At 32.1% G+C, this 25,189-nt stretch overlaps 1 protein-coding gene across 1 annotated transcript in view; it reads right to left on the bottom strand.

Annotated features, from left to right (window-relative positions):
- FSTL5 (follistatin like 5) overlaps positions 1-25,189 on the bottom strand; it is an 810,882-nt gene that overhangs the window by 538,108 nt on the left and 247,585 nt on the right. Inside the window, exon 4 of the mRNA XM_015139434.3 lies at positions 6,957-7,205. Coding sequence (XP_014994920.3) covers positions 6,957-7,205 — 249 coding nt within the window. The remainder of the gene's footprint in view (positions 1-6,956; positions 7,206-25,189) is intronic.

Below are 25,189 nucleotides of genomic sequence, written 5' to 3' on the forward strand. Positions count from 1 at the left end.
CCATGAAAGCAGCCAGGAGGGAGTCTGTACCTTGTAAAACCACAGTGGCAGAGCTACCCAAGACCATGGGAACCTGCCTGGATGTGAGACCTGGAGTCAAAGGAGATCATTTTGGATATTTAAAATTTGTCTGCCCTGCTGGATTTTGGACTTGCTAGGGCCCTGTAACGCCTTGGTTTTGGCCAATTTCTCCCACTTGGAATGGCTGTATTTACCCCAATACCTGTACCCCCATTGTATCTAGGAAGGAACTAGCTTGCATTTGATTTCACAGGCTCATAGGTGGAAGGAATTTGCCTTGTTTCAGATGAGACTTTGGACTGTGGACTTTTGGGTTAATGCTGAAATTAGTTAAAACTTCGGGAGACTGTTGGGACAGCATGGTTCATTTTGAAATGTGAGAACATGAGATTTGGAGGGACCAAGGGTGGAATGATATGGTTTAGCTGTGTCCCCACCCAAATCACAACTTGAATTGTATCTCCCAGAATTCCATGTAAAATTCCATTCTACTTTGTGCTATGAGAGAGACAAAGTAGAAGAAAAACTATTTGAACTGACGAAATATTCTTGATTTTTTCTGTCGCTTTTGACTATTGTGCCCATGACTAGTAGTGGAATATCCATACTTCCATAAAAAAACACAAAATAAAATAGTAAGCTCAAACACATATTTCACATCTTGAAACTAAGAAAAAAGAAACAGCATGAAAATGTATAAAAACAAGATAAGACTATCTAAGTATTTGAATGTTAAAGTTAATTCTTATATATACGTTACAGGGGAAAATTTGACAGAAATTAAATGCAGTAGCAAACCCACTGCATAATCACTAAAATTATTTTAGGGGGGAAATGTAGTGGGGTGGTAAAATAATATTAAGTTATAGATCTGATAGATATTCTATTTGTCATAAAAGATAAACAAAATTAACCTGCAATAAATCATCAGTAAGAAAGATGACAAGGAGTTAAACTTTTACAAATGTCACTCAATAACAAATATATTTCCAAACTCACTGTAGTTATTTTTTCTTTAAATATAATTATCTAAAATCAGAAAATTGACCACCACCAATTAGCCTATTATAATCTTGTAAACTCATTTCTATGTTAATTTGACCAGATATAAGACTATAACCCAATATAAACTCAAAAGAAAATATGTATGACTTCACAAACTCAAGTCTGAAAATTTATTATAATCAAATGTGTCATTTACTAAAGTTCTAGTCTTAAACCCAATAATAATTTCTTATTATGTTCCTCTGTTGGTCACTAACTACGTTAAATGCATGATTTAATCTTCACCAATACCATAGATGGCAGGTTGCTTCTAAATGATGTCAAGTTAAAAAAGAAAAAAAAAAAAGATATATATAGAGATACATCTCTATATATCTCACATGTAGACACATAGACAATTTCTATGTGGGAGAATTTTCAAACCAAGGCAAGAATAAAAACACCAGGACAATTTGCATCAAAAAAAAAAAAAAAAGAAATCACTATTAAAAGTAAAATGTATTAAGAAACATAGGCAAGTGAGATATTACAATATTGTAGCCTTAGGCAGACATATTTGGAACAAACATGCACTAAATGGGAAGCCTCCGCCCTTGGTTCCTGTCCCAGTTCAGGTTAACTTACTGTAAGAATGTTGACAGGCCATTTTTAAAACTGTAAGTTTGTTGCCTTCACTATAGTATATTGGCTTGTTAAAATGATTAATTAATAATTTAACATTTATGAAAGTGTTTTGAGATAAATAATACTCAATTTGTTATTATTATCTCTACTCCTGCTGGCATTCTTTGTATCTCTTCCCCTCATAATCCCCCTCACCTTTCCCTACCTGTCTCTCTTCTTTTCTTTTTCATTTGTCCATTTGTCTCCCTTTCTCCTACCTTCCCACTCTCTGGTAACATTTGTTGAATAGTCCTAATGTCTAATATCCCAAAATCCCAAAATGATTGACGAGTCTGCCTAAGTATTAATCACCTCTTTTAGATTATTTTATTATACATATATAAAACATTTATCATATATCTACTATGTATTTATAAATGGCAGGTAAACATATCAAATATGTAAGGTTTCACACCACCAAATTAAAAAAGGTTAACATAGATGTGCCAAACATAAAGGATTAATAAAATTGGTTTTGATGTTGTGGGTACTAAGTGAATTCAGAGGAACTGGAAACACTGTGTGCCAGTATTCTGGCCTCAAAAAAGTTTACCTACATTTCTTATTGTCCAAATCATGTATTTCATCATCAACCTGCGGTTTCAGTTGGCTAGTACTGACTAAAAAAACAGAACAAACAAACAAAAATCTGGATATCATTTTTCAGTGTATATAGATTTATTCAGGCTGCTATTTTTGTTTAAACGGTATAAAAGGCTGTGTTAACATAAAACAGAAGCTTTACAAAGGTGCCCTTACTTAAAAAAAAAAAACAAAAAAAACGTGGATTAGCACATGACATTTACTAATATATTTTAAAATATATCTGGCAGCCAGTTTGTTAGCCTAAAATCTACAAATTCCTTCTTTAAAAAAAAAAGAAAGAAGAAAATAAAAAATCAGGTAAAATAACTAATGTAAATATGTAATACAAAAGTCTGTTCAGATTATGTCTCAAAAATGGAAACAATGTCAGATCTCATGCTAATCGTGCACAGATAGCTGTGACAACCATATTTCTCAAGTTGTTATTGTTTGCGATGCACATTTAAGTGCACAGAACATTTGCCTTTATGGCAGTTTTATTCTCAGCACAGTAAATAGCAGAAGGGTTTCTGTTCAATTGACTCTCGTAAAAGGTTTAAATCCCTGTTCATTTTGGCATAGGTTATATCTTGAGTTTCTTACTCCAGTTTACATCTATACTCTCAGTAGTATAGATGTTTTGTATGAGGGAATGACCAGATGCCAGGGTGAGAGGAAATTGTGCTTGCTTTAAGGGATGTTGTGAATTGCTGCAGTTAGAAAGCCCTTTGTGAGGGAAATGACTTTAAGGCAGAACTGTCTCATCACAAAAATGAACAGCTAGGCATTTTATAAAAATACAATGTTTTATGTTACGTTGAGCATCATCACAAAGTATCTGATGCCAATAAACAAATACTACAATATTCTATATCCGATTATAGCCAGCTATTTCATGATCAAATAAATGTGAATAGGAATAAATTAGAAAAATATTATATTCATAGGTATATTGTTTATTTTATCTATAGTTCTACAAATCACAAATCACTAAAAAGTTCTTGGTAAATTTACATGTATATTTAAAAGTCAATAGTGATAAAAAATGTTGAGATTACCACAGAGTCATTTCAATATGTAACTCAAGTAATAGAAAGCTGATATACAGGTATAGGTATACATAAAAATACTTTATATAGAAATGTAGATTTTTAACACAGATTTTAACTTTAAAACAATGCATCAATACACCCCATTCTACAAATATGAATTATTTTAATATTTTTTTTTCTTGAGACAGAGTCTTGCTCTGCCACCCAGGCTGAAGTGCAGTGGCATGATCTCCACTCGCTGCAACTGCAACCTCCACCTCCCAGGTTCAACCAGTTCTCTGCCTCAGCCTCCCAAATAGCTGGGATTACAGGCGCCTGCCACCACACCCAGCAAATTTTTTTGTATTTTTTTAGTAGGCACAGGGTTTCACCAAGTTGGTCAAGCTGGTCTTGAACTCCTGACCTCGTGATCCACCCACCTCAACCTCCCAAAGTCCTGGGATTTCAGGTGTGAGCCACTGCGCCCGGCCTTAATAAGTTTAAACATAAATGCCAAATATAAATCTGATATAAACAAACAGGACTTACCTTAAAGTGCAAATCAGTAAGGAATAATGCAAATCTTGCTTTCTTTAAAAACTTTTACGTATCTTCCAATATTTTTCCAGGAATTTTTAATTAAAATTTTCTTCATGAGATGCATTTGTCAGAAATAATACAGACATATCCCATGTATCTTTACTCAGCTTCTCTTAAAGGTAATATTTTGTATTATTAGAGTACAATATCCTAACCAGGATATTGACTTTACCACTATCCCTAGGTCTTACTAAGACTTCCTGTTTTATTTCCACCATTTGCATATATATTTAATTCTACTTAATTTTACCACATATGTAGGTCTCTGTATTCATCAAGATAGTCAAGAAGATACAGAAGAGTAAAGATCTGCTACTAATTTTTTAAATGAATTTTAAAGTACCAAAAATCTTTTACAGCAGGGGGTTAGCAAACTTTTTCTGAAAAGATCCACATAAGAAGACATTTGGCATTTAGAGGTCGTAAGATCTCTATTGCAACTACTCAACTCTCCTTTCCCAATGGGTGTAGCTGTATTTCAATAAAACTTTACAGAAAAATACAGATTGTGAACTGGATTTGGCCAACAGTTTTTTAACATTCTAAGGTTTTCACAATCACTTTTTAAAAATCTAAAAGTAGCAAATATATTTTCTGTTTTTTTTAATTTACCTTTTCATTTTTTTCTTTAAAAAATATCTAAATGAATATACAGTTTTGCAGTTCTTTAAGCTAATATTTTGATTTGCTTCTCCCACTAGGCCACTATAGCAAGCAATATAACTTGCTGAAACTCCACAAAAAATATAATTCACAATTATAAGATTAATTTTAGCTATCAAATTAATATCAGGCCTCAGCTTTACAGAATCTTCTTTTACAATCAAAACTTGGCCCAATGCACACTAATAAGACAGGCAATTTATTGTTTTGGTTGATATTATTTACTTCCTTCTGATGAAATAAAGTCATTTTATGAGTTAGTTGTATATTAGGCAAAACACCAAGTTAAGTACCTAAGTGAAAAAAAGATCCATAATTTCTGAGACCTGGAAAATATGCTAACCCTTGGTAAATTACCCAGACAGTAGAAATGAAATTTTAATACTACACATGATGAGAAAGTATTTTTAAGTAACAATAGATCTAATAAATATGTTTAGTATAAGACTGAAGTTCTTCAAACCATTATTTTATATGTTTACTTTATAATAAAATCAATCTATTGTTCACCTATCTTATCCTGACATTGAATGGTATTATGCCTAAGCATACAGCTACAAAACAGAACATTAAATACACCAAACTATTTTTCCCACATGATATTTATATATGTTTATTTACTTGTTTTTTTGAGACAGAGTCTCTCTCTGTTGCCTAGGCTGAAGTGCAGTGGCACAATCTCAGCTCGCTGCAAACTCCGCCTCCTGGGTTCAAGAGATTCTCCTACCTCAGCCTCCAGAGTAGCTGGGATTACAGGCACCCACCATCATGTCCAGCTAATTTTTGTATTTTTGTAGAGACGGGGTTTCATCATATTGGCCAGACTCGTTATGAACTCCTGACCTCAGGTGATCTGCCCACCTCGGCCTCCGAAAGTGCTGGGATTACAGGCGTGAGCCACTGTGCTGACCCCCACATGATATTTAATATTATGTATTTCCATATGGATGTCAGGTGAACAAATCTTCAATTAGAGAATATGATGCTAAGTTAAAATATTTGAATAGTTACATATTATATATTATGTACATAATTTCATAGTGTCAGGTATCAGTGCAATAGTATAATTTCCACTGTACCATCTTGTGTCAAAATGACAGAAAAAAAATTCTCTAATATTTTACAAACATTAAGTATTTGTAAAATAGAATTCATAGAAAAGGGAATTGAACTAAACTTGAAATCGAAGTATCTGTTATTGTTTTGATAAAAGAAGGGAATTTACTGTCATAAAATTCTCTGCACATGTATATAAGAGGCACACAGTACACTATGGTAAGTAAATTATCCTGGTTTTACTTCAAATGTGTTAAAGGATTTCTAGCAGCAACAATAACAGAGCATTGCATCTTGCATCATCTGAAAAGCTCTACATGTCATTTTTAAATCACGTCGGAAATAATATTGTGTTAGAGTAAGTTTGAAAAAGGATAATTTTTAATTATTCAATTTACCTTAAAAGGTGGATGAGTGGAGTATAATAAAAATATTTTTCAGCCATACATTTAAGCTAGGAATAAAAATATTAAATAGGTTTTTAAGTATAAATACATTTCAGAAATATTCTGAAAAACTGAGACTTGGCACTGACCAAAGATTAGAAATCAGATTAGTTATTGATGGAAGTTCTACACATTTAACTCTAGAATTTCAGACTGAGTCATGACTATAAATGAGAAAATATTTCCAACAGCATGAACAAGAAAACAACAAATAAATGTATAAAAATTGAATGATGTTAAAACTGTTCAATGATTTATTTATATGGCATGTAAAAATAATGAATTACAAATTCAGTACTTTTCTATAAATGAATGATTTTCAAATGCAGGAAAGTGAATACCAGTACTTTAATATTTTTAAACCATGGTTATCTCTGATTCACTAATGAGATTTAGCATGAGTTCTTCTAGTTATTTCAGTGGGCATCTACTGGTTCCATATAATTTGAATTACGTAGTGCAAACTGAAACCATCATTTTTAATCAGGAAGGAATGAAATGTTATCACAGCATGGCTTGGCACTCACTAGTCCCTCAATTCCACTCCAAGTGCTTTTTACTGGTTGAATTTGGCCTGTAGACTGAATTGGCCACCCTGTGTCCCTAAGATAATTCATGATTGGGAAGCCATATGGTGCAATGCTGAAATCTATATTAAATTTTGAGTCATATTTTGGCCAGCTTTATTCTTATAACTGAATATCAGAACTGTTTCCATGTAAATTTCCACACACTGCTACTTAGTGGAGTACTTAGGCTATTTTGTTTTTCTTTTCCTTTTTAGACCCTTGCTGATATACAATTGCTAGCGTTTAATCTTAAAGGCACTAGTTGAGAAAGAAAAGAAATAGAGTGGGGTGACACTTAAAGTTCACCCTGCATTTACCTTTAAAGAAGCAGTCTTCATTGTGAACAATGGTAATCTTTTCTTTTTTCAGGCAAGCAGCTCTGTGCACTTCACAGTGGTTTTCATAGAATTCTCCATCAGATCCACACACAGGTTTGTAGTGCCGTTTGCAAAGGTCCATGCAGGCACATTCTGCTTGCCCGGTCTCTCTGCCGATAACACAGTGTCTTCCCAAACCACAGTACTTATTTTCACAAGATCCAAAAGGGCCATCCTGAATCATAAATCCTGAAGAATTAAAAAAAAAAATTGAAAAACTTTTGGTTCATTTGTCCAAATAATATATGCATTTCAGAGTCTCAAATGGAAAACAAGTGTTCTAAGAAAAGCATAGTATCATGTATTCAGGGCTCAATTTTCAGTGGTGGAGATGCTTACATAAATAACTGCACACGAACTTTCTCAAAATGCTTTCAGCATTCTTCCCTTCTTCCTCTCCTCTCCTTGAGCTCTCTTCTCCCTCCCCAGAGGAGTGTAGTACTTAGTGACAAGGTCTGTAAAGCTAAACTGCCTGACACCAAATCCTGGCTTGACCATTTACTAGCTTTATGTTTTGGATAAATTCCTTCCTTGTGCCAAGTTGTCCCATCTGTAATATGGGAATAATAGTATGGACCATCTCTAGAGTTGTTCAAACTATTACACGTAATAATCCATAGAAAGCACATCCTTGGCACATGATAGATGTTTCATAAATGTTAGCTTTTACAGTAACAGAATTGTAGATAGCAGAAAGTAAATGTATATATACAAGGCAGAAAATGTAACGAGACAGGAGTGGAAAATAACTGTCTCTTGAAAACTGTTTGATATAATTATCCTTTCTTGTTTTGCCCTTTGCCACCTGACAATCACTGATGCATATCATGATTAAATCAACAAATCATGAAGAATTATATTTTCTTGTTACTTATATAGTCTAATAAACCCAATTTGCATCAGAAACGTTTAAGTGAATCCAGCAGTCTTGTACTAAGGCTGAAATTAGCAACTTCAATTCCTTATGCTTCTCTAGGCAGATTTAGCTTTGAGAATTTTAGAAAATGAAAAATGGCAGTAAATTGAATATACATATGCACATACATACACATAGATATGTATACACATATGTATACACATATACATGTATATATATATTTAGCATCAATGACACTTATGTATTGCAAAAAAGAAAGTAAATATTTGAAAGGTTACAAGCATTACTTATAGTAATTTTTTGAGTATTTAGTATATATTAATATTTTCAGCTGTTTGTTTAAGCCGTCGCTACATAACAACATCATAATAATTAAGAACATGGATTCTGATCCAGAGTTTAAATTCCTAGTTGCAAGCTTTAGGGCCCCAGGTGGCTACTTAACACATCTATAACTCAGATATAACTCAGGTTCCTCATTTGTAAAATAGGGATAACAATACTGTATCCCCATAGTTTTGTCAAGATTAGAGGGTTGCAATTGGCACATATAAAACTCCTTGTAAGTGTTACTTATTATTATTATCAGCTCTTCAAAAATTGGTTTTGATAAGAACATAAATATGTGAATGGAAATGTATTTAATCAATTTAGTTCTTTTTTAAAGGAAGCTCATACATTAATTTTATTTTCATATTTATGCATGAATTTTCTAATGGAATTTAAATCAGCAAAATTAAAATTACACAAAAAGATCAACACTACCAATGGCATATTTTTTAAAAAACTAATTTAGATTTTCTGATAGCAGTGAAAATTAGAACAAATCTACTTGTAAAAAATTTCAAACTATTTCACTCTTTGATAAAATACTATAATTATTGATGAAGCATTCCATGAAATTTAAAACAAATAGATGGAAAAATAATTTATTGAAAAGATATTTCCGATGTATCTCCAATGTTATTTTAAATGTTGATAACTCACTGAAATATTTTAATACCTGGGTGATGAAATAATCTGTATAATAAATTCTCATGACTCCCGTTTGCTTATGTAACAAACCTGTACATGTACCCCTGAAATTAAAATTTAAAAAATTTGTACAAAAATCAATTTTGGAAAATTTATGTAATTCAGTAGTTCTTGAATTCTGGCATGCTTACAATCACCCAGAGAAGTTATTAATATACAAATTATTTTCTCCACCTCACCCCAGAATTTCTGATTCAGTAGATCTCGAGTCTAGTCCAAGATTTATATTTCTAACAAGTTCCCAGGTGATGATGATATTGCTGCTTCCAGGACCAAACTTTAGTGCACTGACTTACTGAAATCCTAACTCATAATTAAAATACATAACACTAAGGGAAAGACTAGGTGAATAATTTTAAAATGCTCTTAAGTGGAAAAAGATGAGAAGCTAATGCTATAATCAAAACCTTATAAAATAATGCAATTATTTGGAAGATACTAGGAAAAGAAATTTAAAAATGAACATAGTTGATTAGCAAGGTTGACATGGTATTGGGCAAGTTTTGCTATTTTTACTTGATTGCTTTTTAATGTTCGATATGCTAAATTAAATAAGCAGGAGTCCATTAGCTTGAAGCTGTCTCTGTATTTTGAGTTCCTAAGTAAGAAACTGTACCCTAACTTATCAGTATGTAAACAAGCCAAAACTAATTTTAGGAATATATTTTTGTAATAAACAACCAGGTTTCAGCCAATCACAGGAAGCCAATTTATCAGATCAGTTCCAAAAAAGGCAAATGCTTCATCCAACCATGGCCAAATAACATAGATGCCTGGTGGTAGCCAAGCAGGTCCTTCATTTACTTTGGTTCTGTGTTTGACCTATAATAGCTCACCGCTAGGTGGAGCTTTCTGAATCTCTTCTGGTCCTGAGTGCTGCCAGATTGCTGAATTGTTCTTTGTGCAAACAAACTCCGTTAAATTTAATTTATCTGAACGTTCAAAAAAATTAATGTGCTAAAAGAAAGTCCAAAATTACATCAATTATTACTATAAAATAAAGTAGAATACTTTAATGTAAAGTATAAAAATACTGATTTTGAAATAGAAAAATATTTCCCCGTCCTTATGCCAGTATTGAATTAAGCAAATTGTTGATTTAATGTTTATAGAGTCTAAATGGGGCTGCCATTATAATAGAGAAATTTGATTCACATACTTATATTTTGTATAATTTTATGTCTTTTTTTTACTGTCAAACAATGAGTTAAGATTTTTCAAGAGAGTGTTTTGTTTATTTTAGAATTGAAGAATGTGCTAATGTTTTAAAAGTCTGATCATTTTACTTTTTAGTCACAAATTGAGGTAGCTTTCTGAATCAGTGTAATTTCCCAGTTTTAGAGGAATGCTCCACTATAACATGTCATATCTACCATACATATGTTGGTCACAATATTTCTCATATTTTCTCTTAAATCCTTTCTCTTAAAGCGTGTACTCTAGTTCAGAGATTTGAATTAGGATATTTTCCATTTTGTAGAAGTTAATGAACTATTTTACACTAGCTAGAAGCTGTGTGTTGCATGCAACTGCTACAATTAAAGGAAATTTAATTAATTCATATGCAATCCAAAGAAAGCTCATATTATGTAAATGAATAGCTAGAACATACCCTTTCTGACAGTAATTATCCATGACTAATGCCGAACTTAAGTTTCAGCTGAGATTAAATCAATTTAATCTGATCAACGTGTCAAAGATTTCTTCTAAGTACATTCAGTCAGATAACACACTAAATGAAATTTAATCAAGAACTTATATCCTGGTACCTTATAGCTTGATAAAATAGCATTTGTTCCCCAAAAGGATTATATATTCAACAAGTTCATATTTTATAAGTATTATTCCTTCAGAGCATTACAAAACTTCCACAAATTTAAAGAGAGATAAAATATTAAAAGATTAAACATATCAAGCAACAGCAAAATAATTCCCTATTATTCTAAGATGGCATTATCAGATTCTCAATAATGAATATAATTATCTTAAAATATATATTTATATTCTTGTCTATATGTATATCTAATATATCAGCTGATATGTATAGAGTGGATCTAAATTGAAATAAACTTTAATTTTAATAAAATACAATTATTTTTATGAGCAAGGTGGTATGTTGGTTGGTATAGGATACATAAAAAGAACAATCATTGACATTTGACTCTTCAAGTGGCTTACAAAGAGCATAGGACAGGACTTGAACATGCTTAAGTAGAGAGGCTAAGATATAGGGGGACATTTAAGGGCACAAAGGAGATTGAGATAATGTGAGACCTCACAAACAATGTACCATGTAATACAAACAATTGAAGTTTTGTTTAAAGAATGAGTTAAGAGTCCAATGGCTGATAAGAGGATATACAGGGCATGGAATAGAGACAGATGCAGGATTTAAAACAATAATAAAAGAGGGAGGAAAGAACCAGATTTTGAAGTTAGCTGTCTTTAAGTACTATTGTGGAATATTGATATATTGTTGTTTTTAAAGCATCAAGTTATTTGAGGTGCTCATTAGCTCATAAAATGTTTTATGTTAAAGTACAAAATGTAAGTATTATGTTCACAATTATTTGTTAAAAAGAATAACAGATTTTGGTCATAGAACAGAATTTGAGTCTTTGCTTTTCCATTACACTCTGGTGTGACCTCAGCCAGGCTTCAATCCCTTTGGGCCTTCTGTTCTAGTAGTAAAATAAGAGGTAACCGGCACTTTATCTTTGGATTTGCTCTCATCCAAAAAATCCTTTAATTTAATAATGCTCAGCAAAATGCAGTTCTAATGAAAGCTACTGTATGGTGAGTATATTTAGTAAGTTTTCTCTATAATGTCTAGTATTTATAGTTCACCTTCCTTGAACAATCATATACTTCTCTAATTTAAATCATATTTACATACTCTAGAAATAGCCTCAGCTATGCAAAATACAGGAGAATTTTGACTTTGATTTTCTAAATTACTCTTCTAAGACTTTGATTTGCTTTTTGTTTCATGCTAATATGGTGCAAAAGTAATTGGGTTTTTGCCATTACTTCCAATGGGTTTTTACAATTTGGGTTTAAAAATCAGAATCCTCTATTTGTATTTTGACTACAAGTATAATTTTTAGGCAAGTTAGTTAAAAATCTCTGAACTTCAGTTTTCCCATTTAACTAAAACATAGTAGGAACTCAGTAACTATTACTTCCATGAATATGTAAAATGAAGATAGTAATAATTATCGTAGTAATAATATCATGTGGTTGTTAAGAATATTAAATTGAATGATGCACTGAAAATTCCTGGTATAGAATATCTGCTTAATGAATGTATTTATTACTGTTATTAAGAATTATCACTTATTACAGTTTTGGTACATAGAACATATTGACTTAGAATCACTGAATTAAATAAATGACTGCCTCTACAGCTCTTGTTATTATTATAGGCATTGGAAATGCATTTAGGGGAGTGTTACAGCATGTGTGTTCCCAAAATATACTCTAAAAATTTTCATGGACATTCACTGTATAAGAATTTCTTTCAGCTGCAAAAAGAAAAAAAGAAAGAAGGAAAAATTCAAAATTACATTATACAATTATATATTTTGATTTAGAATTAACTATAATATTTTGGTGATGTTTTGCTACCCACAAATGGAAAAATTGTGAAACTCTCTATTACATAAAAAATAACAATTTCCTGTTGCACACTGTAAATTCTAACAAAAATGCATTCAAACCTCACAAACTTTATGGCAAGGGGCAGTTCAAGTAAATACGGGAATGCCCACAGAAGATTGAGCACAGTATGATCTTTTCATGACCTGTAATAATTGGGATGTGTGTTTCCTGCTGCTGTTTTGCAAAGTCGGTCAAAAAAGGCTGTCTGACTGAAAGTTTGCCCAGTGTGCTACTCTTGAACGACAATCCTTTTGAACAGTCACATAATCTGTAGTTCAGTGAGTTTGAACCCTTCTTTTCTACCTTATTTTTGACAATCCATTGCTTCTGCAAGCTTCTTCATGTAATTCTGCAACAGATGAAGGTGTGTTTTTGTTTGTTTGTTTGTTTTTGTTTTTTTAAGAAGAGGCCAGTATGAAAATAATAAGTAGAAAAAAGCCAGAGATCCAGGTAATTTGCATCCATTCAAGTTATAATTTCTTTTCATGTTAATGAATGTTTGCTAGGGGATATAATTTTTGATGTGTCATTTCAAGAAGTTAAGTGATTTGAGATCAGTACCTAATATGGAAACAGTTATTTCTTATTTGATGTTCTCAACTGAAGTGTGATAATTCTGAAAGCAGAACAGAGTGTGATACAATCTTAACACTCTTTCCAACCTCAACGTGTAACCTTGATAACAAATTCCACAACAGTTTTTCTAATTATTAATTGTTTCCTTTCTAAGTTCTATCTAAAGTGGTGATTTCTCTAATTATCTTAATATCTCCATCCCATTGAAAAATTAGTCATACTTATCATTATACACTTTAGCTCAAAGTACTTATTTAGATGATAAGTTGGTTAGAAGCCAAAGAAATTTCACTGTTTCCCTTAGAACTATAACATTATAAATAGATTGGTAGATATAGAGACAGAAAGACACATAGACCATATGTGAATTTATGATATTTAAGGTCTTCTTTTAGATAACTAAGATTTGTGAATATTAGAAACAAAATATTTGTTCTAAAATGTTTTAATTCAGTAAATTATTTGAGTGACATTCAGAAAAAAGTAAATTGTTTTGCTCAATAGTTAGCTGCCACTCTCCTCTATAAACCATGTTGATCTAGATAATAAATAAGAAAATAAACCAATTAACATAAATAAAAATAGCATTTTATTTTATATAAATCTATGCAATGAGAGAAAAGGCATATGCTAAATCATCTGAGAGACTTAAAATATTTCAGGCTTTGGAATAAACCCAACACTTAAAAAATATCTTATTTCTTATTAAAATTTGAAATAGTAGGTAGATATTCTCAAATAAGAAAGGCATTTTATGCAATGATTTAAAAATATTAAACAGCATTTTAAAAATGTTTAAGTGAAGGTCAAGCATTGTAATAGATGCATAGATTTGTCCAGCCAAATTTCAGACTATAATGTTTATTGTTAGAGTCAGTACAGCAATATGGTTAATATATTTTTTAATGAAGATACAGTAATTTCTGTTATAATTATAAAAATAAATGGCTGCTAGAAAAGGAATATTATATTTTTAAGTTTTAACTTTAAAATCAACTCTAGTAAATTATCTTTTTATAATATATTTTTCCCTTTATTAGAGTAAAATTGAAACCAAATAGTTTATTAAATTAAAAAGTAAATATTAGTCATTAAAACTATGATTTTCATAAAGAATTAGATTTTCCAAAGAAATTAAGTATCAAAATGCAAACATGCATTTAATTTTAGAAGAAATGTATTTTTTCTTTATGATAAAGTGTAATACAATGATATTTACTTTTTTAAATTAAGAGACTTTTTTAGAGCAATATAATGTTCACAGCCAAACTGAATGGAAAGTACAGAGATCCCATATATTCCCTTCCCACATAAACACACAACTTCCCCCATCATTAACACTCTGAATTAGTGTGGTACATCGTTAATATGCACGAATCAATTTTTCCAGATTATGAGCTCTAGTCAATCCCTCCGTTACCCTGAACCCTCAGCAATCGCTGATATATTTAATGACTCTATAATAGTTTTGCCTTTTCTAAAATATCATAAAGTTGGAATTATATAATATGTAGGCTTTTATCATGGACTTATTTCATTTAATGATATACATTTAAAATCCCTCCATGTCTATGTCTGGCTTCATAGCTAATTTCTCTTAACTGCTGGAAAATATCCCATTGTATGGATTAACATGGTTTATTTATCCATTCACCTACTGAAGGGCATCTTAGTTGCTTCTTAGATTGGCATTGTAAATAAAGTGAGTTGCTATAAATATTTATGTACAGGTTTTTGTGTAAGACATAGAGTTTCTGTTCATTAGGTAAATACCAAAATGTACTATTGTTACTACATTTTGGTGGCAAGGTCATATTTAGTTTTATAAGAAACTGCCAAACTGTCTTCCAAAGTGACTGTTCTATTTTGCATTCCCACCAGCAATGAATGAGAGTTTTTCATTGCTCTATATCCTCATCAGTAGTTAGTGTCTGCAATGTTTTGGATTTTTACCATTCAGTTAGGTAGTTGTGGTATCTTGAAGTTTTAATTTGCAATTCCATAATCATAAGATTGATTGAGCATATTTTCATGTTTGTTTACCATTTGCAAATCATCTTCACTGAGGTGTTGCTTTTAGTATTTACCCATTTTTATTGCGAAGGTTTAAGAATTTGTATGTTTTATGTACTAGTCTGTTATCAGATGTGTCTTTGCAAATATTTTCTCCCAATCTGTAGTATATCTTCTCAATCTCATGACAGTGATTTTTGCAGAGAAATTTTTAATTATAATTAAGCCCAACTCATCAATTTTTCCTTTCACTTATTGTCCTTTGTTATTGTAACTACAATGTCTTCACCAAACTCAGCCTCCTAGATGTCCTCCAAATAGATCATCTAGGAGTTTTATAGTTTTGCATATTGCATTTAAACTTGTGATTCAAGCTGAATATTTTTCTTTGAATTATGTAAGGTCTGTGACTAGATTTGTCTTCTTTCCTTTCTCTCTTTCCCTTTCTTCTCCTTTCTTTCATTTCCCTTCCCTTTCCCCTTCCTTTTCCCCTTCCCCTTCCGCTTCTCCTTCCCCTTCCCTTCCCTTTTTTTAGTATGGATATCCAGTGCTTCAGCACCATTTGTTGACAAGAATATCCTCTCTTCATTTAATTAGCTTTGCTTTTTTTGTCAGAGATCAGTAAACTCTAATGGTGTGGGTCTGTTTCTGGGCTCTGTACTCTGTTCCATCACTCTTTCTTTGTCTTTCCAGCACCATACTGTCTTGACTACTGCAGCTTTAAAGTACATATTGAAGTCAAATAGCTCAATATGCCTGACTGTCTTCTTCTTCAATATTCTATCAGATCGTCTAAATCTTTTGCTTTGCCATATAAACTTTAGAATCAGTTTGTCCATATCCAAAAAGTAAGCTGGGATTTTCAATTGAGTAATATTTATTTTTATGAATTTTTTTGTAGAATGTACATAACTGGAAGTGACTTTAAATGTTGCCAGTGAACTTAATTACTGAAACAATGCACTCAATCACAATCTTAAATACCACTCTAGCAGATGTAGGTAGGCATGTATGCGTGTGTGTGTGTGTGTGTGTGTGTGTGTGTGTGTGTGTACATAGTTCAAACTTGAAAATTATAGCTAAGAAAAAAAATCTAGTGCAAAAGCCCAATACATAAAATAATCCAAAGTGTCACCATTCTGATTAAAGCAGGGGTGAGAGTGAGTACCAGATATGGCTTCCCTTAGTCTCTCTGACATCCAGTAAGGAAAAAGTAAAAAATCCAGGATTTCTACAGAGTGCCGGACTAAATGATGTCTCATTTTTCCCTCAAATTTATAATTTTTGATGTGTGACTGTTTATTTTTACTCCACATTTTCTTCATACCTAATGCATTAGAAACAATGTCAGATTTTTTTAAGAGCCATATTTATAATAGTTGCCTTAACATCAGTTTTTGGGAAAGATCCTTTAAATTCCTGAGTTTTTCTGGCCCTGAGCCATAATCAGTGATGTAGTGATTAGTGTGTAACAAAAGGCACTGTTTGTAGCATTCTCTGGTTTCTGTGTTGTAAAATACTCCCACTGTGTCTGATTTGAAGCTACAAACAAGACCTCACATCTGAATTTAAGAAGAGATGTGGGCAGCCAGCTCTCATAAACCAGTATAAGCCAGCTCCAGCAAAGCTAAATTCTTAGTTTTGGCATAAATCTAAACAGAGTCAATGTTTAACAATTTTTTCTTCCCAAAACCCCTCTATGGTTGAGAGTACTGACTAGTTCATTAATTTCTTCAACAAACTTTTGCATAGGAAATAAAAGAGAACCTTATTTTCTAAGAATCAACTTATTACCATATATGAAGCACGAGTCTTCCATGAGAAAGTTTAAAAATATCATATCAGTTATTTTTAAAACTTTTTTTTCTCTTTTGAGGACTTATACCAATATTAATAGCATTTTCTAAATAGCAAAGCATAAGAAGTAAATACAGTGTCTTCAGGTTCAGAACACAGGATTCACCACTGATACAATTCTGGTTGCTAGTCACATGATCACTCAAGTTCCTTGGGTAGTTAAAAAAAATTAAGATGCAAAGCACTCTGTCTATGCTCTTAAACTCATTTACTTCAACTCCCTGCCTCTCTGCTCCAACAGATGTGTTTTAAATCTATTTCATAACTAATTTCTCCAAAAACTTTGTTTATCCCTTGAATTATTTCATTTCCCCTTGCTTGGGTGTTTGGAAAAACTGCATGCTTTTTCAGATTTCCAAGTGCTTGTACTCCTTTCCTGGAGCAAAAGACACAGAATCAATCTGCTGTGTGAATTAGACACAGGCAAAGGGGGAAATAATATAATACTACCTCAAAAGTATTAACACTACTATTATAAAAGAAGAGAACTTAACTCTGTCTAGTAGGGGTCCCAGAAAGCATTCTAAAGAAGAGAAGTCTGGCACTACATAGAAATTAGGGATGTGGACAATAGATGAGTAAAAGGATATTTTCAGCAAAGGTATGAATATATGAGCAGGTTGATCTAATGCTACCAAAGGGGAGTGATTCTGATTATGATTTTTAGAAGATGTTAGAGAATTAGGGAGAAGATAATAATAGGCAGCCTTGGACAGTATGTTTAGGATGTGTCATTGGGACAGTAGAAGCTGGTCTTTAATAGTTTTAAGGAGTTTGTGGAGGATAGAAAAGAAAAAACAAGAGTCAGGAAGCTACTACCTTGGTCTAGGTGAAAATAGTGTGAGTCAAACAAGAATAGCTCTAAGAAATCAATTTATGGAGCAATATAGTATGCGTTGGAAACAGAAGAGCCAAAGAGGGCAGTTTTGCGCAAAAGGAAAGGAGTTAAGAGTGGTTATAAATAAAGACAGTTTTTGTAAGCAGCATTGTGAGAAGTGGAGGAAATTCTTGACCAGTAGACTCAATATTCTTGTACAATAATAACAATGTGATAACATTATTGCTTAATGAGCATTTTATGTGGGTCTACATGTATTATTTAATTTAATAGCATACCAATATGAAAATCTTATTTTCACATTTTCAAATGAATAAACTGGTGGTCAGAAATTTTAGGTTTTTGGACTGCAAAGAAAGTGGGTGCCAGATTTGAGTCTTAAAGTCAGATAGGTCTGACTGATTAAACGTGCATGTTTTCAGTCTTCATGTTGTATGCTTTCTTTGCAGTAGGTGGTAAGTTTCTCTCTCCCGTGGAAGACAAGTCATTTGTTAAGAGCAACAACATTCTAAAATAGTCGTTTTTAGTACAAAGAAGATAAATAACGGGCTATGGACTAATATGTCATACTCCCAATGGTATAGTCCAAATATCTTCAATTGCCAAGTTACAATGTTATTTTTCAGCAAAACTCAATCATTTCAAGTATGATGGTAGAGAAGTAAGGTTATGGAACTATTTAGAGTAATGGTTCTAATTGTCAGGTGTAGTGGAAGCATTTGAATAAAAGGCAGAAGCAACTAAGAAAAAATGTTTTGCAGACGGGGTACAAATAAAGGGTTCAAGTTGGGTAAAAAATGCATAGTTTTTCAAATTCTTGCATGTCAATTTGCTTTGGTATTTTAATGTCACTTGCAGTAAAAGAATTAAGTCCAACATATTCTTTTCAACTGAAGCAATAATCTGTTGTGACGGTTCTCTAATATATAAAAATAAGAAATTCTTCTTTCCACCCATAACAAGAGACTATTTTTAAATCTAAAATTGCCAAGATCTTTAGTCTTTTGTTAGATATTGTTTATCATCTTTGTATTCGTGAGCTTTGATACTTATCTGCCTTCCTCATATGTCTAAAAATTAAGCTCCACATTGCATATATATAAGTTAATGGTCTTAAAACAAATTGTCCTAACAATAATAATGGCTATCCTATAAGAATGTGTGTATATAAATATACACACACGTATGTAAATGTATGTATGTTTGTATTTTAAAATCCCATGTAGCCCATAGACCACTGTGATTTTTCCATCTTTGTGTCTTATTGATTTATTTATATCCTATAGCTCTGTAACTTTTGTTTTTGAACTGTACCACTTGGCTTATTATTTCATACTTTTCTGATGAGCCAATATGATTTTCAAGTTGTTCCATATTTATGTCTTTTGCATATTTGAAATCTTCACTCATTCATAAAATAAAATTAATATCTTTAAACTCATTGCTTATCCAAAGTAAAAGTTTCCCAGTTATTTTTAAATATTATTTTATTAATGTTATTGGTTAGCTGAAATTCCTAGGCTTCTAAATATTTGAATGTTCTTCCCATCACTAGCTTTTGGTCACATTCAAGCTATTGATAAATTCTCTACAAGTTATAAAATAAAACAAAGCTAAACAATACAATGCATCAATAAATTATCTTCTCATAAACATTTTAGTTTGCATATGATAATCTTCTCTACACTTGCTTTTATATCCTGTGTAAATTGCTTAGATAATAACATTGCTATTTTACTGTCCATTTTATGTTGTTGGATGACACGCATGGGGGGTTAGGTGTATATTTAGAGGAGAGCATGGCACGGTCTGGCACCTCACTCTCCCTACCCTGCCAATGTATTGGACATTGCTGGTCTTTGCAGGTTTTCTCTGATTATGCCTTTCAGATAGCACAGCCACAGGATCCCACTGGATTGCTATTTCATGGTGTGTCAACCTTGGTGACTGTCCTTGTTTCTTTCCTCTGCCCACCTTCTCCTTTCTGGCTCATGTTAAGGTTGTGTTGTAAAAGTCTCTACAGAAAAATAATCACCTAAGCACTGAAAAGGATACTAAGATGCATGTCATGTGCTTAGGCCCTGAAGAGTCTCATATTTTAGTAATGATATGAGATAGTTAAAACCTAAATATTTCATAAGTTAAAAAAGTTGTCACATGAGAGATACAGAATTACATAAATTTTTGTAGGAGAAAAACATCTATTTTGAGAGAAAAAAATAAAGCTTCCTAATAGAACTCAGATTTGATAATAGATTTTTTTAATGATTAGGATTTTGAAGGTGGAAATTGGTTAGAAAAGAAGAGCACAGAAATACAGAAAACCAATCATCTTTGTCCCCTAACCCTCAACTCTTCTATCATTTTTATATTGCCCTTACAAGCGGTTTCAGAGTGATAATTCTCTAAATCGATAAGCCAATCTGTACAGTTGTCCCAATAAAGGAAACCTAGCAAAACTTACTGTGTCTCTTTTTAGTTGATTTTTAAATTGTTATTCACCATATGTTTGCTTACATTGAAAACAGCACTGAAATCACCTTTACTATGTAGTTGGCTCTTTAAGTGATAGTACTAAAGTAGAGAGAGTAAGAAAACATATCTCCCAAACAAGTCTCTCTTCTAATACTAATAACGACCATTTTTCTATACTAACCTAAGCATTTTACCTCATTTGATCTTTGTAACAATCTTAAATGCTATTTGTTTCTTGTTTTGCAAATAAAGAAAAAACCAGCTCCAAATAGTTACTTATCATGTCCTAACTTAAGCATAGTAAGTGATGGAGCCAGGCTTCAAACTTATGCTTCCTTGAACTATTAACCATTACATTATTCTGCCTGTGCTTTCTCCCTATCAATGTTTATAGTTCCTGAAAACAATATAGAAGATATTTATTACAGACAATTGAAATGTAAAACTTCAGCACAGTAGAAAATCAGGGGATCATAGTTTGACATCGCTGTATATAAAATTACAGGTGAAGACATGAGTGAATGTGACAGAAGAAAAGAAAGTATTTATAGAAAGAAGGTTGGGAAGTATAGCAACTGGACTTTCAAATAGTTTATCAAGAGAAATTAGACTGCCCTCAGTCACGAAATAACTCATATGTAACTTTTTAAAAACCTCATATGATCAGTAGTGGTTAGGACCATTGGATCTGACCTTCTATTGCCTGAGTTTGAAACCTGGTTCCATCAGTAACTAGCTGTGTAATCTTAGAATTTTGTAGGGGTATTTTTTTTTTTTCTTTCTTTCTTTTTTGCTTTAGTTTTCTCATCTGTAAAATGGAGATATTAATAGAACTTATTTCACAGATATAAATCAATGTATGCAAATCCCTTAAAATAGTGTCTGCCAGACATGATGACTGCTATGTTAGACATTATGACAGACTATAAAATAGTGTCTGTCAGCACCTTAATGTCTGCTATTATTAACAGGCCAAGGTAGAAGTATCACCTGAAGTCAAGCATTTGAGACCAGCCTGGCCAACATGGTGAAACCCTGTCTCTACTAAAAATAAAAAAATTAGCTGGGCCTGGCTCATACATGTAATCCCAGCTACTCAAAAGGCTGAGGCATGAGAATCACTTGAATCTGGGAGGCAGGGATTGCAATGAGTTGAGATCAACTGTTTTAGCCAATACAGAGCTTCCTTCAATGGAATAGAGATTAGTTTGTTAATAGTTGTGAATTTAGGGAATTGAAGGAATTAAGAAAGCAATGAAAGTTATTTTGCATATATCTACACATATACATAATTTACATAATCTTAGTGTGTGCAGGTATGTGTATATGCTACTATACACATGTTTTCCTCTTAAGTGAACTCCTAATTTACTATGGTATATTGAAGATATAAACATTATTTGTTATCTTCTTAAACCCTTTGAGACAACTAAAAATACTTTAAAATAGATCTGCAAGGATGAAGAGAACTGGAGGAAACAACAACAAAATATTGGAACCTTTTAAGACTATATCCAGGTGGGAACTGACTTAGTGGCACTGAGCAAGCTGAATCCCAACTTTGTGGTTGGTAAAGCTACAAACCTTATTTATGCACAGTTTTCTCAGATAAATTAGCAATACCAAGTATTGAAATGAAAATGACAGTCATTGCTAAAATATGGATGCCTGTTGAAAATTTTGTGCAAAGTCAATAAATTGCCAGATCCCCTCCCTTATGCAACCCTGGTAGAAACCTGGAGGTTTATTCTTTCAGGACACAGCTAAACCATATGGAATCTGGAGAGTACTGGAAGCTGAATGCCATAAAAAGCAGCCCTCTACCACAGTGCATTCCACCCCAGCCCCTGGCAGGAATGTTGAAAGCCGTAATCTTAGCCATCAGGCAGATTATCCAGATTCTTCTTTGAAGAATTTTTATGTAAAATTGGGAGTTCCCTAATAATGATTCACGCGGGTCACTCACAGGAAAGGTGATGGTTGAAAAACCTTACTCAGTGCTCAGACATTCTAAGTCAGATTTTTGGTGTCCTTTTCTTAATCAAGAACAAAAAGCCAGCATTAACTGGGCATATGAGTAAACCCTCTAACATGAAAGATAAGACCAAAATAAACAAACAGACTAAAACAATGTGAAATTAGTCAATGCAGTGAAAAAATTACTGTAAAAACAAAACAGAACAAAACCTGTAATTTATATCCTCAGAGAAATGAGATAATAGCCAATATATGAAATAAAAATGAAAGGAAACTTTATAAAAATCAATGATATAACAGATAGGAGAAAAAAAATGTAAAACGACAGCGATATCACTTCCAGAATTCCAAAGTCCAAATAATAGAAGGTCCAGATGGAAAGGGAAGGAAAACAGATGGTAGGAAATAATTAATAAAATTATTAAAATATTTCCCAGAACTGAAGGACATGAATTGCCAACTTGAGAGAGTTCACCCAGTGCCCAGTAAAATGAATTAGAATAGACACATACCACGACACACTGTAAAATTTAAAAATATTGAAGACAAAAAGAATGTGCTACAAGTCTCCAGAAAGAAAAATAAAATGCTCTATCACACAAAATGGATTAGGAATTAGATTTGATTCTGACTTTTCAGCAGCAACAGGGAAGTCTAGAAGGCCATAAAGCGGTACACAATTCTGAGGGAAAACATTCTGTGCCGATTATGGCCCTAACCTTGCTCTCCTTTTCATGCCCTGATTCTGAGTCAGCTACCAATACATTTTTCTCCCCAAAGAGGTATATCTGCTTTAGCATGCTCCTCAGCACTGGAGGTAAGCAATGGCAAACTTAGAAGCCAAAGATCACCATCTCTTCTTCTCCTCATATACGCGTGCTGTTCTTTTTGGTGTCTGGTCCACAATTCAGCCCTGCCAGTTGCCCTGCTTATTGAAGTATTCCTGAACTTTAAGATATTCTAATAAGGCTTTCCTCTGACATTTCTACCAATATGTCCAGTTTCTTTGTCTCACTATCACTCATCATTTGGTTCTCATCTTACATGACCTCTCATTTAAGAGACCTTCTTTTACACTTTCCTTTATACTCTTCCTTACACCACTTTAATATTAAAGTGGATCCCTTTCACCACTCCTATTCACTCTGTGTTTTTTCTACATGACATCTAAAAAATTGTGATTAGAGAGCTACTAGTTTAAATATTTATTTACTATTAACACTCAATAAATCTGTGTTCCAAGAGAGCAAAAGTTCTGTCTTTTTGTTCAAAAACTTTATCATCAGGAACTAGCAGAGTCTCTGGTGATCTTGATAAGGGCATAAGTAAATGCTTCATACATGAATTTATTTATTTTATGCAAAAACAATAAAAATGTATTATCAAATTGCACCAAAATTTAAAATATTTTATGGTTTTTTATATGTATGCCATTTAAAAGTTATATATAAACATATAGGTAGATATGGATATTCAGCAAAAATGATTCTTTTAAAATACAAAAAATTGGGCAGAAAATTATTTCTATGAGAAATATTATGTAAAAAAATAAGTCATAAGAAACACTGGTGCACACTTTCATCTTTTGTGTATGATGGTTAATTAAAACAGATATAATTGGGAGGTTGGAATAGTAAAATTTCCAATGCTGAAAAATAATAAACTGGTCAAATAATATATAGTTTATAAAATTTGGCATCCTAAAGAAATATTGGAATGCATATTACATATCAAAATAATTGCCTTTGATTTCTACTTTGTCGGAGCAGTTGGTGATAAGATCCTTTTAATAATTTATTAGCTGTATTCTTATGAATAAACATTATCTTTATTTTAAACTTTCCTGTATAGGGAACTGGTTATCCTTAATTTATCCTTAACTTAGTATTTTTTTTAACTGGTGACATAAGGCATGGAACAGGTTTCCAGCATCTAATGTTAATTAGCTTATTAATCAATAATTCAAAAATCATATTTGTTGCTTTAGTCCTCAGCTAAAAGGGCAATGGGCATAAAAATGTATATAAAATGTAGTCACAGAGAAAGAGAATGACATTGAGTATAGTATATCACTTTTCTAGTTTTAACTGATACCATTAGTTACACCATCCAACAAATGCAAAAGATGTTGATAAAATAATTTAATTACTATACTTCACTAAGTGCCACTATTTTCTATATTGGCAAGCAAATTGTAAAAACATTCAATAATAACGAAGATTAATTAAAAAAAATAAGCTTCTCTGATTTTCTTAGAATAAATAATTAAAAAATATCTCCATGTATTAAATTTGAACAGTGAGCAAAAAATATAATGATTTATTAAAAGGCATATTTTTGCTTATATTATGGTACTTATGACTTGAAATCATATTGAAATATTTGTAAATATAAGAACTTTCTTTTCAGTCTCTGTATATTACATTCTTTAGAATATTTTTCTTTATTTAAGTCCCAAATAATTAAAATAAGATTTATTTCTGTTTTAAGGTTATCTAGGCAATGGTTTTAGTGTTTTCTTCTTGATAACCTGTAGTTGATTACCTTGCACTTTGTAATCAGGCTCATTAAGCTGGCTGACACACTTCATAACTCAGGCTTGAAAATGATCAAATAATGAGAAGGACTGTAGAGGAGGAGTTGAATTTTGTTACAAAAGGGAAAACTACAGGAATTCTTATTACCGATTCAGAGAGTTTAGTTCCATTTGACAGAAAATAAGGTGTCGTTCTGAATTACCAAATAAGCACTAACATGAGGATAACAGTGAATCAAAAATGTTTATTTTAAACCTATGTCCAAAATGATATCAGTGATGTTAGTACAGGATATAGCTCCAAGACCCTATCTTACCACAGAAACACC

Source organism: Macaca mulatta, chromosome 5, assembly GCF_049350105.2.
Source record: "Macaca mulatta isolate MMU2019108-1 chromosome 5, T2T-MMU8v2.0, whole genome shotgun sequence".
In the NCBI taxonomy this organism is placed as follows: Eukaryota; Metazoa; Chordata; class Mammalia; order Primates; family Cercopithecidae; genus Macaca; species Macaca mulatta.